This window comes from Panicum virgatum, chromosome 8K (genome assembly GCF_016808335.1).
Source record: "Panicum virgatum strain AP13 chromosome 8K, P.virgatum_v5, whole genome shotgun sequence".
Lineage (NCBI taxonomy): Eukaryota > Viridiplantae > Streptophyta > Magnoliopsida > Poales > Poaceae > Panicum > Panicum virgatum.
Window position 1 is genome coordinate 10,253,460 of NC_053143.1, and position 17,612 is coordinate 10,271,071.

Below are 17,612 nucleotides of genomic sequence, written 5' to 3' on the forward strand. Positions count from 1 at the left end.
CCCCATCTTGTGGAGGGAGGTTTCTCCATCCTACAATATGCGGATGATACGATTCTCTTTATGGAAAATGGTTTGGCACAGGCAAGAAACTTGAAATTAGTACTAAGTGCTTTCGAAAAGTTGTCGGCCCTTAAAATCAATTTCCATAAGAGTGAACTATTTTGTTTTGGAGAGGCAAAAGAAAATGCTCAAGAATTTGTACAAATATTTGGATGCAAAGAAGGAGCTTTTCCTTTCACATATCTCGGGATCCCAATGAACATGCATAAAATTTCTAATAAGGATTGATGCTTAGTTGAAGAAAGATTCCAGAAGAAATTAAGTAGCTGGAAGGGTAAACTCCTCTATAGGGGGAAGCAAGGCTAGTTTTGTTAGATTCGGTATTATCTAGTGTACCAATGTTCATGATGTCTTTCTTCAGAATATCTAAAGGAGTTCTTAAGAAGTTGGATTATTATAGGTCCCGATTCTTTTGGCAATGTGATGAACATAAGAAGTATAGACTAATGAAATGGAGTATTTTGAATAAACCAAAGAGTGTTGGTGGTATGGGAATAATTAACTTGGAGATGCAAAATTTTTGCCTATTGAGCAAATGGTTGTTCAAACTTGTAAACGAGGATGGAATATGGCAAAGGTTAATAAGGAAAAAATACTTAGGAGATAAAACCTTGTCATAAGTATCTAAGAAGGCTGGAGATTCTCATTTTTGGTCGGGCCTCATGGAGGTGAAAGATCTCTTCCTATCATTAGGAGTTTTCAATGTTCATAGTGGAGACCAAACTAAATTTTGGGTAGATCTATGGTTAGGAAACAAAACCTTAAAAGATGAGTATCCGGCGCTGTACAGAATCACTATAAGAAAAAATGTTACGGTGGCCAATGTGCTTAATTCTAGGCCTCTCAATGTTTCTTTTAGAAGAGCTTTGTCAGGTAACAAATTAACCCAATGGCTGCAACTGGTAAGCAAAGTGGCGGATGTGGCTTTAACTAATGAGAAAGATGCTTTTGTCTGGTTGCCAAATAGGAATGGCTTGTTCACAGTAAAATCCATGTACTCAAATCTGATGACTAATGAAACAACCCTGGCATTTTGTAGATCCTGGAAAATAAAAGTCCCACTAAAAATCAAAACCTTTCTTTGGTTTTTAAAGAAAGGGGCTACACTAACAAAGGATAATCTGATCAAAAGAAATTGGAAAGGCAGTGCTAAGTGCTGTTTCTGTAATTACAATGAAACCATACAACACTTATTTTTCGAGTGCCATATAGCAAAATTCATTTGGTTCACAGTTTTTATTGCTTTCAACATAAAGCCTCCTGCCAGTTTTACACATTTACTGGGTGCTTGGATCAAAGGATTTCATCATACTGTTAGAAACCAAGTGTTGGTTGGAGTTACCGCTCTTTGCTGGGCGTTATGGTTGAGTAGGAATGAAATAATTTTCGAAAGGAAGGTGCCTAATTCTTATTTGCAGGTGATCTTCAGGGGGACGTACTGGACAAGAAACTGGGCAAGGCTGTCTAAAGAGGAAGAGAAAACTTCTTTGAATGAGTGCTGTCAAAGATTAGAAGCCTGCGTTATGGAAATCTTCAGCAAAGCAGGATGGAACTTCAGGAATAGGATTCAGCACTAGTCTTAGTTGATTCACTTTTGAGTGTGGCTGTTAGCTTTGTTTCTTAATGATGTTGGTGTCCGTTGGTCAGGATTGTTTCTGAACTTTCTGGTGTTGCCGGAGAAGGCGCCTGGAGCCTAAGGACTTAGCTCCTGAACATTGTAATTGTGGCTTTAACCATTCACTTGTGAATGCGGGAGGCCGGATAATGATCCTTCTTCTAAAAAAAAGAGTATTTTAGCCAACTCCGGATAGGGTTAGTTTAGAATTGATTGTAATCCCGGGATAACCTTCCTTATTTCTAGAAGAGGCTACTTACCCTCCAAGTCATGTACTCCTATATATTCGCCATAGAGGCTCAATGCAATACACCCCATGCTTTACACACAATTTTATACATGCTATCACGAGTCTAGGTTCTAACCCTAGGTCTCCGGCTTCCGCTGCCCTCGCGCCACCCCCGGGAGGTCGATCTCCGCAGGCAGGGGCAGCGCCCTCGTAGGATACGTGGCCGATCCTCTGATCCATCGCACCGTCGTGGTCAACAAGCAGCAGAGGGGCCAACCTCAACCCGCCGCCGCCGGGCTCCATGGCTGCACCGTCCATCGTCCTCATCGGGAACCTTGTCGCCATGGGGTCACCGCTAGGCTTGCTATGCCTCTGTGTCGTCGTTGCCTCCGGCATCGCATCTGGATTTGCTGCCCCTTCCGCGCAACAGGCCAGGCACCTTCTCCTACCAGCGCCGTCGCACCGCTGCCATGAGTGTGAGTACGTGGTTGCGGAGGAAGACCGTGGGGTCACCAGGCCACCGCGCTGTTGGGGCTATCGGGCCACTGCACCTCCAATCGACACCATCACCGGGCTGCAGTGCCATTGGGCTTCGCCCCTTCCCCGCTCCCACCACCTACCGGCGCTGCTGCACTGCTGCCTCGAGCGCGAGTGAGTGGCTACGAAGGAAGTACCCAGAGGTTCGTCTTGCTGCTGTCATTTTCTTTTTCGTTCCGATCAGAGATCGGATTGCGTCGCCCTATCGTTCATCGCCACATCATTGTCGACACTCCCGAGTATGAGGTTGTCGCTGCGTCTTCCCAGGCTATAGCGCCGACGCTCGTGATCAAGCCACCATTGCTGGTGTCACCGCATTTTCAGGTGGTGGCGCCACCCATGCTGCTATCGTCAAGCTGGCCCTCGATCCAAGTCCGTGCCTATTGCTCCAAGCTCACGGACACCGCCGCCGATGTTGCTGAAGGAAGACGATTCACACTCTTTAGCTGTACTGTCTACGATCGCCATCCGCGGCTCATCGTCCTGCTGAACTCATCGGCAAGAAGCTACTAATTTCGTGCACTCGTACGCCTTCGTTGATGCTTCGGACCCACGCCCTCCTCCACGGCTTTGATCACGTCCACCTCGACCTCGACTACTTCAGCACTAATGATCTATTATATGCATGAGCTACTACAGTCGAAGCTTCCGCACCGGCATTCCAAGTAGGGGGATGTCTCCATTGTTCTCCAGTCTCTCCGTTCGTGTTGCTACCGCTACGACTGCGGGGACATGTTAGAGTATATTAGGCAACTCCGGATATGGTTAGATTAAGATTGATTGTAATCCCATGATAACCTTTCTTATCTCTAGGAGAGTCTACTTACCCTCCAAGCCATGTACTCATGTATATTCGCTCTAGAGGCTCAATGCAATACACCCCACGCATTACACACAATCTTACGCTATCTATCTATCTAGCTTGAGTTTATTAGCATAAGTAGTGATATGTCTACCTATATCTTTAAACCAAGTTTAGGTTGTCATGGGATGAGAGATAGTTGAGACTTGAGAAAAATTTCTTATGATTATCAAGACACCCTAAAATTGCATACCAAAAAGTTTAGGTTTTATTCGGAGTCTAAAATCATAAAAAAAATATGGAATCTTCAAAGAGATGTACTTGGGATGTGGGAGCTCGGGTGCAATCAGGGCGAAGCTATGTATTAATTAGGGGGTGCATTTGCACCCCCTAAAAAGTGAAAAATAGTAATTATGTAAATTTTCACCATATTTGCATCCCCCATGACACAATCCTATGCACCCACAAGGCAAATGCACTCCCTCCAATTTACTCTAACTTCGCCACTAGGTGCAATCTGAAGATTTTCTAGCATCAGGCCATTCCCATGTATGCTTCTCCAGTTTATGGTATGCAATTTCGCTCACTTATCCAGTGCTCTTGCTGCTCCAATTATCCAAGAGCTCCAAGTCGTCTCCAGTAGTCTACTGGGCGTCACCTCCGATCAAGAAACGTGTCGTATTATTTCTTCAAAGCATCGTTCCATCTTGTCTGCTCTCTCTCTCTCTCTCTGCGCGGATAGTACATGAAAGATCACAACTTTAGAGGAACTACACGGTAGCTGCGATTGTTTTTCTAATTTTCTTGCGGGAAGTTGTGTAAACAGTGATGATGTTTCCTTTACTTTTCTGATCCATGAATCTATGATGATAGGTGTGCAATAGTGATTGATGGTGTTCAGGGTCCACCACCACGGGCTAGAAAATGATTTGATTGTGCTTTAAGAGTGTACTTTTTTATTTTTCCTTACACTATCTGCAATTTGTGGCAATCGGATTTCTGAATTTCCATATAACTAGAGATGAATTGCTCTATTACATCATTTTTCATTGTTTCCATATCGACATATAAAGCGCCTTGGGGGCCGTTTGATTCTCAGTAAAAAGGATGATGTTAAAGCGCTCTGTCCTTGCGTTCAGAGCCAGATGACTGTGAAGAAACAGACCCGGGGTAAGCAACGACTAGAAGCAACAATGGTCTCCCTTCCATCAGGATAAACATGTAGTACACAAGTGCCAGGTAATTTTCTTCAAAAAAACAAGTGCCAGGTAATAAGTCCTAATATAATTTGATTGAAGCACTAAATCATTGTTCCAATTCAACTAAAGCTTCGTTCAGCAGGCGGCACTGCAGAAATAGGGATGGGAGAATAGGACATCTTTTGGTCTGCATATCAAAGGGGAACTCATACGACATCTAAAAAAAATTGGAGAGTACGTAGCAGCATCTAGTTTAGTTTGTGTCGTTCACGCTCTTGTAGTCTTGTCATAAACTGCCTCTGTTCTAAAGATGTTTAATACAAGCTAATTAGCTTTAAAATAAACTAACTAGCCTGTCCCAAACATAACATATATATTTGAGAACGGAGGTAGTAAGCACGTACTTACAACACATACAGAAGATTTCTGCGGAAGATAATTTACATGCAGTAGACTTGCCATGTCAGGCTCCCATCTTGGTGTCATTAGTACCATATTCTTTCTAACTAGAGGTCCAAATGCAACGGGCCAACTTCATTGTCATCGTAGAGCACTCGAGACGCACCCAAACAAAAAAGAATTGATTGCTGGATCGCGAGGGCTGTTGCATTATTTGGAGCTGGCCCTGCGTTTTCAGCGACAACAGAGGACAGCACTCACCCACTCCGTCCATGACAGGGCTGCAGGGGCATCAACTCTTGGTACTACCACCACATGGGGTCGACCCTCGCTCGAGCATAGTATTCCCATACAGTCAGTGCGTAGTCAACTACGTATACAAATTATATTGATATTTCCTTCCCTTTCTCTTTCAATTCTGACCATAGCGGCATCCAATGATAGGTGTCCACACCACCACCGGCTACAAAACTGGTGTGAGGTCTAGTGTCCCAAGGGTTATAACGCAACAACCAAACATCATGATCCTGTCATGGAGTAATTCTCCCCTTATACTCTCTTGACTTGATTCTGTTGTGCATTGGATCTGAGAATTTTCGTACCATTTTTTAAATCTAAATGCTTTATTTTTTTTGTTTTTTTTCTTGAAGTGCAGATGAGTTGTTCTGTTACATCATTCTTCCATTACTACCATCTCGACAAACACTCTGTTTCCATTATCCTTTCTTCATTATTAAAAGGGATACTGCGCTGCACTATTCAATTAAAAGCAAAATAAATAAGGTTTGAGCCCATCCTACTTGAATTTGACGTCCCCGATAAACTTCAGTGAAATTCTTGCAAAACGTCTAGCCCCTGAGGTCTTTATTTACTTGTGTGGCAGCACTGTGAATTCTTGTTTTGCAACGAAGTCTCGCCGTGGCTTCGTTTTCCTTTGTGGACCGTTTTTTGTCACTAAAAGGGACACAAGCAACGTGCTCTGTCTTGCGTTCAGAGCTAGATGACAGTGAAGACCAAGACCCGGGAACCCGACGCCCAGAAGCAATAATTGTCTCCCTACCATCTAGCTAAGCAACTCCATCCACCTCTCTTTCAAAAAAAAAAACACCATCCACCTCAGATCCACAAGCTCTGCATTCGGAACCCAAAATCTCTCAACCTCAACCAGTGCCTCCTCATCCAGCGTTTGGGGATCGGATCATTGCACTGGCACGGAGTTGGAACTAATCAAGGTACTTGCTCTGATCTGAGTGTTGATTCTTCATTACATCTCTTTCGTGCGTTCTCTCCTAGTTTCTTCAGCAATGCTAACTGAGTGTTGATCTCACTTCTCACAGCCATCAGCAGCACAAGTGTCACTCTGTAGTTGCTGGTGCTCTTGTCTTCTTTCTTTTGAGAGGTTCGTACTCGGCATGCTAAGCATAATCTTCCATTCGATTTTTTACCTGATGTACATGATCCTTATGGATCGTAACCAAGCCATGCACACAGACAAGCTTCTCATGTAACTGGCAAGTATAAGAGTTGAGCATCTCGGAGCTACTGAAAGCACCAACAGCCACTCTGTCATCTAGCTAAGCTGCAGCTCCTACCTTATGTGTGCAGATCTGCTGGATCTTGAGCCCCAAAAAACCTTTTTGCGATTCCAACCATTGCTGCGTTTCAATATTTGGAGATGGAGTAGGCAAAAGCAGCTGGTCATCCAGGTACGTGTACACTTGCTCTGATCTAAAACACAGTTGACCCGATCCGTTCCAGCACAAGTGTTTCACCTTGGCCCCTGCTTTGTTTCTTCATTAACCAACTAGAGTCTTGTTCTCAGTCTCCCCCGTGAGCGCCAGCGCCGCACACGCTCAAGGACTTCACCGGGTATTGGGTAGTAAGCACAAGTGACGTTGCTGCTCCTCTTTAGGGAAGGTAATTGCTATGCCAATTAACTTTCTTCATCAGTTATTTGATTCACCAGTAGATGCCACATTAGCATTGACGACATTGAATTAATATATGCTTGTAAGACTCAATTTATTAATTTGCACGTTTCCTAATTTCTTTCACAGAGGCTCAAAACCAGAACCTTTGAAGTATGAGTGGAATAGAGGTAGCTTTAGCGTCTGGAGTGTTGAAGACTGCTGGTGGCAAGCTAGCTTCACTGGTAGCCAGTGAGTTTGCTTCCATAACAGGTGTGGAGAAAGACCTCCGTGAGCTCCAGGGCAAACATGAGCACATAAGTAGGTGGTTGGCTGCAGTTCGTGACGGAGCCATAGGGACTAGCACACCACTTCCACAGGTGAACGAATTGAGAAATGTTGCCTATGATATTGAAGATTTACTCTTTGAAGTCGACATTGAAGCTGAGAAACACAAGATACACAGCGACGGTGACAAGCAACCAATAGCGGACTGCTTCTGTGCAAAACCAAAATCACTTCTGTTCAGATGCAAGGTGTCCAGTAAGATCAAGGCAATCAGGGTGAAATATGAGAAGATTGTAAAGCAGGCAAGTGATGCTAATATTATAAGGAACAATTTAGGACTGGATCATCCTGTTCGAAGTAGCAACACCAGGACAGCTGGAGAGCCCTCCATGCTATCTAATGTTGAAGACTCAAAAATACCCAGAAGAGATCAGGAGAAGGATGAAATCATAAGTGAGATTTTACAACCTAATGAAGGGGAGGATGGCAGAACGGTAGTATCTATCGTTGGATTAGGTGGGTCGGGCAAAACTACTTTGGCCAAACACATCTGCAATGACAACAAGATAAAGGAGCACTTCAGAGACATGATATTCTGGGTGTATGTATCTCCAGAATTTGATGTCACCAAGCTTATCAGCAAGCTGTTTGAAGCAATCGTTGGGGAAAGGTCTGATCTTCATGTTCAACAGAATATGCCTCGTGAAATCTCAAACAAGTTAGGTGGTAAGAAGTTTCTTCTTGTCCTGGATGACGCATGGCATCAGGACAAACATGACTGGGAACAATTCATGGTGCACCTCAAAAGTGGCGCACCTGGAAGCAAGATTTTGCTTACTACTCGTGATCTGAAGGTTGCAGAAATTGTGAAATCATGGCATATATATGAGCTGGGATTGTTATTGGAGGCTGAGAGCTGGAGCTTGTTTCTAAAGAGCTCTGGGTGCGTAGAGGAGGATTTGGGCTCTGAGTATGTAGAAGTTGGAAAAGAGATCCTGAACAGATGTAGTGGGGTGCCTCTAGCAATCAGAACACTTGGAGGTATCCTCTCTGAGAATAAGGAAATAAGTATCTGGAGAGCCATAGGAAGGAGCGACTTATGGACATATGAGAGTATAGAAGGCAGAGTGTTCTCTTCCTTGAAATTGAGCTTCATTCACTTGCCAGATGAACTAAAGCAATGCTTCTTTCTTTGCTCTATATTCCCAAAGGGCTCAAAAATCTACAAAGATCGCTTGATTTCCCAATGGGTAGCACATGGATTCATCAATTTGAGGAATGGATTGCAGCCAGAAGATATCGAAAGTGGCTACTTTGATTCTCTTGTAAAAGTTGGCTTTCTTCAGGATCCTTCAAAGGACAGCGAGACTGAACAGCTAGTATGCAAGATGCACGATTTGATTCATGATCTCACTCGACACATACTGCAGGACGAAATGGTGACCAGTGTATCAAGTATTATGACAGCAAACCGCACTCAGAGGTGCAGATACTTATCGATGACTTCATGGCCAGAGAAGGTTGACAGGAATTCATTTCACAAGGTCCATGCTCTCTTTATCTCTGGAGGTAATCCAATATTTGATAAACCAGTTAAGAAGAGCTCCTGTGTCTGCAGTGTTGTTCTGGACTTCACAGAAAGCACTCCATTTCCTCAATTCACACTGAAATTTGAATATCTCGGATATCTTGAAATCCGTAACTTTAGTTGCACGAAATTTCCAGAAGCCATCTCAAGTTGTTGGAACTTGCAGTCACTTCGTTTAATCGGGTGCAGAGGTCTTGTTGCATTACCAGAATCTATTGGCAAGCTTAAGAAGCTCCGAACTCTAGAGTTGAATTGTGCTTATGATCTTGAGAGTTTACCTCAGTCAATTGGTGATTGCCGAGACCTTCAATCCTTGAATATATATTTTTGTTGGCAATTAAGAGAGGTACCAAGCACCTTGTGTGAAATTAGTAACCTAAGAGTCCTTCATATATATAATTGTTTATCTCTAAAACAGTTGCCGTCAGAATGCAACTTGCGTACTCTGGACCTTCTTGGAACCGAAGTTAGCATGCTACCTCCATGGATTACTACGATTGGTACTCTAGAGTGTATAAACCTTCAACGTTGCCGCAAGCTGCTGGAGTTGCCTAAAGGCATAGGTAACTTGAAAAGACTCACAGTTTTGAACATAGAGGGTTGCAACAAACTGCGTTGCATGCCGTCAGGTATTGGACAGTTGACTAGTTTAAGACAGCTGGGCTTATTTTTTGTCGGGTGTGGTAGAGATGATGCGAGAATCTCTGAGCTTGAAAATCTTGATAAGCTAAGTGGTGAATTGAAAATTAGAAACCTTAAGTATTTGAAGGATCCATGTGATGCTAAGAAGGCTTGCTTGAAACAGAAGAATGGCATAAAGACTCTGGTTTTGGACTGGTCTTTGGATGAAGAAGAAAAAGAGTTAGCCTCAGATGTGGAACAAGAGCAGGGTGTGCTGAGTGCTCTTGAACCACCATCGCATATTGAGAGCTTGAAAATCAAAGGTTACCAAGGTCTCTGTTTGCCACGGTGGTTGATGGAGCAGAATGGTTCTTCTTATTGTGAAGGCACAACGTTAAAGCAAACTGGTCCTTGCCAGTATCTGTCTTTAACAAATCTGACACTATCACATTTTCCCAACTTGAAGCATATGCGAGGACTTGGGAAGTTTCCTTCACTTAAGGACCTCAAACTATTGGAAATGGCTAGTTTAGAGGAGCTGTGGACTACAACAAGAGGTTTTGAAATTCAGGAGGAATTAAGTGCACAATACTGCTTCCCTGCCGTATCCAACCTATCCATACGGGACTGCCCGAAATTGAGTACAATGAAGCCATACTTCCCACCATCGCTGGAGAAGCTGTGTTTAAGTGGAAACAACTTGCAGCTGTTATCCCCAGGCAACTTCTCTCATCTGCTTCCTACACCTGCCAATGAATCCTCATCACCCAGCACCCTGCACTCGGCAGCCCCTCTTTTCAAGCAACTCCAAATGCTTCGAATGATGGGATCATCACCTGGCTGGGAATTGCTTCAGCACCACACTTATTTGGAGACCTTACTGATTTTCGACTGCGATGACCTGACACAAGTACCTGAGAGCATTCGAAGCCTCACCTCCCTCCGGCAGCTGCAAATCATCGATTGCCCCGCCCTTGGCGCGCTGCCTGACGTGATTCATCACCTCACCTCCCTTGAATATCTTGACTTGGTACATTGTGGTGCGCTGGCCGAGTTGCCAGAGTGCATCGGGCAACTATCTGCGCTTCGGCGGATTTACATCATGGGTTGCCCTGCCCTTCAGTGCCTGCCCCAATCCATACAACGCTTAACTGCTCTCCAGAGATTGATCATTGCCCGGTGCCCTGCTTTGGCGAGTCGTTACAAGCAAGGAGTGGGGCCGGAATGGCACCTTATCTCTCACATCCCTTTCGTGCGGATATCTTGACCAGAGGATTAGGAGGCTGACGGCCCAGCGCCTTTGCCGCCCAAGACATGCGCGCGAACGCGGCACCACCAAACCCCGTGGTACGTTGTAACAGCAATATTTTCGAGCTTGTGTCATTACCGCTGAGATAATGATGGTTCTACAATGTGCTCTCCAGGTTTGGACATTTACGGCTGCCCTGCTTTGGCGAGGCGTTACAAGCGAGGAGTGGGGCCAGACCGGCACCTTGTCTCTCGCATCCCTCATGACTCATGAGACGATATATCATATATACATTAACTGGATTAGGACTCCTAATGGCCCAGCGCCTTGCCTTCCAGGACGCGGCAGCATCAAGCACCTTGGTACGTTGTTTAAACAGTTACTTTTGGTACTTCATTTTGCAAAAAAAAAAAATTCGTGCCTGTGCTGGTCATTACCCTGGAGATAATAATGGTTCTATGATTTGCCTTTCCACACATCTTTGTGCCACTGTTCCGTTCCAAATTTCTAGAGCGTGGTAATTACACATGCTTTGTCCTCACAGTGATACACTTCAGCATTAATAACAATTCGATCAAAATTCGACCAAGCTGTAGTGTAGTAAGGAATGCTTGTGTATTTCGATATCTACTGCTAAACGAAACCATTAATATCTGCGACTCCTGGCTAATTACCCTTTCTTGTGCTTCTGCAGGATCGGATTGGATTGGATTTCAAGGACTAGAAGGATTCGACTGCTGGTTGGTCCCCTTTGTCTAGATTACCCAGAAGTGTTCTAACGAACAAGCTTACCACTGGATGCTCCTGAGAGGAAGCACATTAAATTTTGCTCGTACTCCTGCTCCTGCGCTTCCTGTATGCAGATATTAAGCTCCCTTAAAGTTTGTTTACAATGTTGGTGATTCATTAAACACACTCGCTTTGGAACACATTCAGGCCCTCTGCTTCATCATCCTTGCATTCAGACGACAATAAGGTGGAACATGAAGCCTTCATGTCGGTGCTTGCATGAGTCCAGTTTCGTGTGGCAGTGCTGATTCGCAAGAGAAAATACCTCCTAATGTGGTCCTAATTTTCTGGGCATATGCTGATGGTGTCTCGATATAAGCTGTTTCCCTGCCTTAAAGAACACTCTGTTTCTGGGCACCGATGGACTCTGTCCTCAGTAAGTGGACGCACACGCTAATATTTGTGTCTGTCTTACTAATTCTATAATACAGGTGGTTAACGACTTGACGTTCTCCTTGCTGTAGTCTCAGCCAATCCAATGGCGGCGTTCTGTTCGCGGTCGGCGGCCGCTGGCCGGTGCCAAGAGCGACGACGATGAGTGAGTAGCTGCCAAGAGCGAGGGTCATGTATATATGATCAGAAGTTCACGCCCATCCCGTCGCATTCCAGTTTGCAAATTAGCAGCCGCGATTGGCTCGGTTTCAAACGTTTGGGGCCATGTTTTGGGTCCTTGTATGATGCCAATGGATTGAATTTTTCGTTGGCAGGAGAGTTCCATGGTGTCTTGTTTGTCAAATCTGTTGATTACAGCCTCCGAGAGTCGTTCCTACTAAGCTGGAGAAAAGGATGCAATTGCATTTTGGGGTGTAAACTGTTTAAGCTTAGTATAGATGATGGGGAACCCACTGAACTGTGGCTACCCAGAGCACAAGCCATGTCTCTCTGCCATCCAGCTAAGATGCACCCCCTACATTGTGCAACTCTGCATCCTGATTCCTGAACACCCAAAAGTGCTCTGTTTACCCCCCCCCCCCCCCCCCCCCCCCCCCCCCCGGCAAACTGGCTACTAGCTCCAGTTTGAAGATACAGTACTTCCTATGATCCAATATATAAAGTTTTTTCAGACGAGTAGGGTCACGAGATAGAACCCGCTCCCCTCCCGCTCGCGTCGCCCACCAGGGCGGACCGCCGCGCCCCCGCCCCTCAGGCCCTCCTCCCTCCCTCCCTCCACCTCGCCGCCGCCGGAGAGAACCCGCGCGGAAGTCCGCCAATGCTCAAGGACGGCGGCGGCAGGGATTCCTCCCACGACACTCCCCTGCTCCCCCCTCCCCCTCCCAAGCCTGCACCCCCGGTGTCCTTCGCCGCCGCAGGCAACTGGGGCCGGATCCGGCCTTCTCCTTGCCTTTTCCGGGCCTTGCGAGGCCGGATTTGCCGCCGGGTTCGGCTGGTGGTGCGCCATCGCCGCCGTCACTGGCCTCGGGGCGTCGCGCCCCTAGTGGCCCAGGTGCCGCCGCCCTTGGATTCTCGCCGACTGGTGCTCCGCCGCTAGCCGCCGGGGCCGGATCCGGTCACCCCCTCGCCGGATCCAGGGTCTGGAGGTCAGTTCCGGCCGGCTCTGCTCCTGTGGCTCGGTGGCCGTGGTGGGCGCTCGCCGCCGCGGGGGCTGTGGTGGTCGCGGCCGTGTGCGCTCGTCACCGCGTGCGGCCGATTGCTGGTTGGTCCCCTTTCCCTTTGTCTGCATTATCCAGAAGTTTTTTCCTTTTGTTCGTGGGGATGTTGTTCGTTTGTTGTACTGCCATATAATATATATTGGGCATCCTATGTCCGTTCCATTTAAAGGATGGAGGAGCTTCGAACTTGTAATAGAATTTGCTCTGGACAATAGACCTGTAGCTAGACTGAGACGTATTTTACCGAACAATAAGGTGTATGCAGACACTACGCTCCTTAACGTTTGTTTACAACTAGGCATATAACTCGCGTATTTGCGCGGTTAGTATTAAAAATTTAAAAATTTACACGTCGTTGTATTCTTATTTAAAGATTATACTATTTTTTACCATACATCATCTCGTATCCTTATTTAAATGTTATACTATTTTTTTATCATACATCATCCTGTTTATTATTGTAAATTATATCTTATTGTTAATTAAAACAATTCAACTATGATCTACCTATAATAATTTGATTTGTTGAACTTTAATAATATTATACAATTAATTATTCTTATTTTTATTTTATTTTAATTGATTGTTGTTAGCTTTAGTTTTTATTAATAGTATATATTTATAACTGATACATAGCTAAATGATATGTTATATTTAATTTTTTATAATGGCATTAGTGGGTGATTTTTAACTAGGCACCGGGGTATTTTGGGCTAATTTTTATCGTAATGGCAGTGGTGGGTAATTTTTATTTTTCTATTTTTCTCCGATTAACGTGAGAATTTCTAAACCTTGAGAGTGAACGTGGAGGCTGAAAGTGATGGGGTGCTCTAGGCTAAGAGGGGGGAGGGGGTGAATTAGGCACTTTAAAAAATCTTAATCTTTGGCTCCAACTAGTTTGCACAAAACTTAAACTAAAGCAAGTTATCTAGATGTGCAACTACGGTTCACCTTAGTGTGAAACCCTCATCCCAAAAGAGTTTTGCAACCTATAGCCAATACTAACAAGATACTACACTAAGAAAGTAAAGGCACACAAGTTGCAATATGAAATGCGGAAGTTTAACGAGGAGGGATGAGAGGAAGCAAACTCTTGACATGAGGATTTATCCCGTGGTTCGGATTGGCACAAAGGCGCACCTACATCCACGTTGTTGAAGCACTCACGAAGAGTATCGCTTCCCGGCAATCAAGTCTCTTCCGTGAACACAATCACGGTCACCTTGATCCCGATATCCACTAAGGGAGATTGCCCACGAAGGAGGGGTCTTCGTCCCCCGCACAATGTTGTCGACGCCGCTCCACACCAAGCCGGAGGATCGTTGACGTGCCGGCGAGCCACCAATGCTCCAAGGAGGGCCGGCGCACCAAGATACAATGTTGGTTCACTCTAGAACCACAGCACAAGGATCTCAACCTTGCTTGATCACTCACTCAAGAGCTAACCTAGCACTAACTCTCACAAAATTTGTGCTAAGGACTAAGGATTTGATCTCTTATGTTCTAGGATGGCTTGGAGGTGTTCTTGGATGTGTGTGTGATGTCTTGGGACTCCAGCAGCTTCAAATGGCCGGGGGAACACATATATATAGTCCTCCAACTTGAACTAGTCGTTTAGAGCCATTGGCCAGTTTTCTGCGTAGGCATCGGAACTTCCGGTCCTAAAGGCATCGGTTCTTCCGGTCACTCACAGACTGAAACTAGCCGTTGGCTTCACTGACACAGCTGCAGCGACTCCAGGGACCATCGGTTAAACCGATGCTTAGGCGTCGGTTCTTTCGGTGACACTTGATCTTCACGTAGCCGTTGCACTCTTCCTTTCTTGCTGATGTCATTGCACCGACGCTATGCTCCGATGCACCGTCGGTTCAACCGGTGTTGAAGACTTGGCTTCTGCACGCTTGACATTGTCTCTGGACAATAGTACGTTGAATGCACCGATGCCTCTGAGTGACCCGCCGGTTCAACCGGTGCTACTGAGTTTTCCTCACTTGGCTCAGTAAGCACGTCCAATTTCACCAATGCCAGGGGCGTCGGTTCTTCCGATAACCATCGGATGCACCGATGGTCATCCATCGGTTAAACCGGTGCCTCTGTCTTCTGCCAAACTCGTCCAATGCATCTCTGGATTTTCACTATGCTTTGCCATCTCTACGGTGGATTGGACATTGCGTCTCGACGATGGATTGGACATTGCGTCTCGACGATAAATTAGACGTGTTGACTCATATCCATGGGACCTAAAGATCCTATAAGCGTGATCTCACAAACTTATTAGTCATATTGATTATGTTGTCACTCAATCACCAAAATCACAAACAATGGCCTAAATGAGGCCATATTTCTTATATAGGCTCTGTTTGTTGGCCAAATAATAAGATAATAGATGCTAGTGATTCATAAAACTCACTCGCTTTTGAACACATCCAGACACTCTGCTTCAGCATCCTTGCATTCAGACGACAATAAGGTGGGACATGAAGGCCTCAGGTCACACAAGGAGAGAAGAGCATGAAGAGTCGGTGCTTGCATGTGTCCAGTTTCGTGGGACAGTGCTGATTCGCAAGAGAAAATACCTCCTAATTTTCTAGGGCTAGGCATACGCGGATAGTGTCTCGACATATGCTGTTTCGCTGCCTCAAAGAAGACTCTGTTTCTGGGCACCGATGGACTCTGTTCTCGATCAGTACGTGGATGCACATGCTAATATGGTTGTCTATCTTACTAATTCTATAATTCAGGTGGTTAACAACTTAACGTTCTCCTTGCTGTCTCAGGCGATCCAATGGTGGCGTGTCAGCCGAGCTGACCTGCATGCTCACCCGCAGCTGATAACTGTGCCTCCAGAAGTCCATGCCTGTCCGTCGCCACCCAGTTTACAAATTGGCAGCCGCGATAGGCTCGGTTTCAAACGTTTGGGGACATGTTTTGGGTCCTTGTGATGCCAATGGATTGAATTTTCGTTGGCAAGGGAGTTCCATGATGGTGCCTTTTTTTTTCTCACTTTGTTGATTACAGCCTCCAATAGTTGTTGCTACTAAGCTGGAGAAAATATTTGCAAATGCAATTGTGGTCTAAACTGTTTAAGCAAGTAAGATGATGGGGAACCACTGAACTTTGGCTACCAAAAGAACATGCGGGGTCTCTGCCATCCAGCTAAGTTGCACCCCCTACCTTGTGCAACTCTGCAACTTGAACACCCCAAATGCTCTCTGTTTTTTTCCCCAGCAAACTGGCAACTAGCTCCATTTTGAAGATAATGGATCGACATAAGCCACCATCGCAGATACAGTACTTCCTATGATCCACATAACTGGAACTTCTTTATTTCTGCCAACATACCTATATATTAGTGTGTTGCAATTTGCTCCTCCCGTATGCAGAAAGTTAGCACAAGTCCTCTCCAATGACTAGGGTTGGTAAAGGGCCCTAGATTTTGGTTTAGAAAATCTAAGAATTGGGCCCTAAAAAGATCGAGCTCTAATCTTATATAATTTTGAGCTAAAAAATTTAAAGATCTTGTTAGGCTGCGAAGAGACTACTAGGGCCATGATCCATTACCACCTCTGTCAATGACAGACATGTTTTATTTTGTTAACACGATAGAACTCGGCCTGATGCAATCCCATTTATTAGTAGTAGTACAAGTGACAACAGGCTCACTACCATTCCTCGCATTTCTCTCAGAGTTGCAGTTTTTTTTTTGACTTCGAGCCGTTGCATAGCAATAAGCCCACTTCCGGCCCACGACCACTACTCGAGCAGCCTCATCCTCACCGCCACCTCTCGGCAACCTGCCACCACCATCTCTCGGCTCTGGGAAACAACCGTTTCCTGTGTATCTCAAGAGCCTGGCTTGGAGTGGCCTTTTGCATCTGACAAGCCAGGCCTACTGCTGAGTACAGTAGAGCAATCATCAAGTCTTTACATTTTGGAGCTTGGCTGCGCTAGATGCGGGCAACCAGTCGGACCCTGAGTGAATAGGGGCATGCGACGGGTCGGACGTTCTATTCCTAGTATTTTTTAATCTATTTATCTGATTCCATTTCTAGCTGTTGGGCCATCATATTACCTAATGGACGGGATGCCCCTTTGCAGTGGGTGCCTGCCTAGTCCAGATCTCGTTTCGATTAAAGTGTAAAAGCCTGCACGCCAACAATAATCAGGGGAACTATATATGCTACTACTCTCTTGTCCCAAAGTGCAAGACGGAGGTAATCATATTCTTCAACGCCTGTTCTTTACCAAAAGATAGTCTACTTAACTCTTACTAGCTAGTGGAATATATTGTTTGTTTCGCAGTCGTTGAACTGTTGGGCCAGCTCAACGACTTGCCCGTCGCATGCAACGCACTAGCTCAGTTAGCTCGGCCCGATGCGTTTGGATGGGTTGGGGCGACAACTTTCTGCCTCCTTTGCATTGCCGCACATTTCTCTAACTGCAACTTGCAGGTCCCCGCTTCATCAGGCCAAGTTTTCAATTGTCTATGCCAGGGAACTCTCACCAATTCACCATGCCTTCCGTCTTTTCCCCTCCAGAATCGACTTGACCGGATCCTATCAATAGCCTGCATGCCAACAAATAATCAAGAGAGATAAATAATATTACTCACCTGACACAAAGTATTACGTGCATGAATTTCTAGGAGCAGCACATGCAGTGGCTCCACAATTTATAAAAATAATGCAAATAACCTCCTAATAAATTTTCATATAAATT

The 17,612-nt window shown here is 45.3% G+C and overlaps 1 protein-coding gene across 11 annotated transcripts; it reads left to right on the top strand.

Annotated features, from left to right (window-relative positions):
* The first annotated feature begins 5,706 nt into the window (after positions 1-5,706).
* On the top strand, positions 5,707-16,028 carry LOC120643888 (disease resistance protein RGA2-like). Of its 11 annotated transcripts, none has more exons than XM_039920384.1 (9): positions 5,707-6,073; positions 6,179-6,240; positions 6,447-6,547; positions 6,664-6,758; positions 6,899-10,592; positions 10,670-10,856; positions 11,189-11,234; positions 15,324-15,579; positions 15,671-16,028. In XM_039920384.1, the coding sequence occupies exon 5, from the start codon at positions 6,925-6,927 to the stop codon at positions 10,510-10,512; it is 3,588 nt and encodes a 1,195-aa protein (XP_039776318.1). In that variant the 5' UTR covers positions 5,707-6,073; positions 6,179-6,240; positions 6,447-6,547; positions 6,664-6,758; positions 6,899-6,924; the 3' UTR covers positions 10,513-10,592; positions 10,670-10,856; positions 11,189-11,234; positions 15,324-15,579; positions 15,671-16,028. The 11 variants fall into 11 exon arrangements, with proteins under 11 accessions (XP_039776318.1, XP_039776316.1, XP_039776317.1 ...); XM_039920382.1 differs by lacking the exons at positions 15,324-15,579; positions 15,671-16,028 and adding exons at positions 11,431-11,659; positions 11,748-12,151 and having other exon boundaries at positions 11,189-11,349; XM_039920383.1 differs by lacking the exons at positions 15,324-15,579; positions 15,671-16,028 and adding exons at positions 11,431-11,659; positions 11,748-12,151.
* Positions 16,029-17,612: the final 1,584 nt, after the last annotated feature.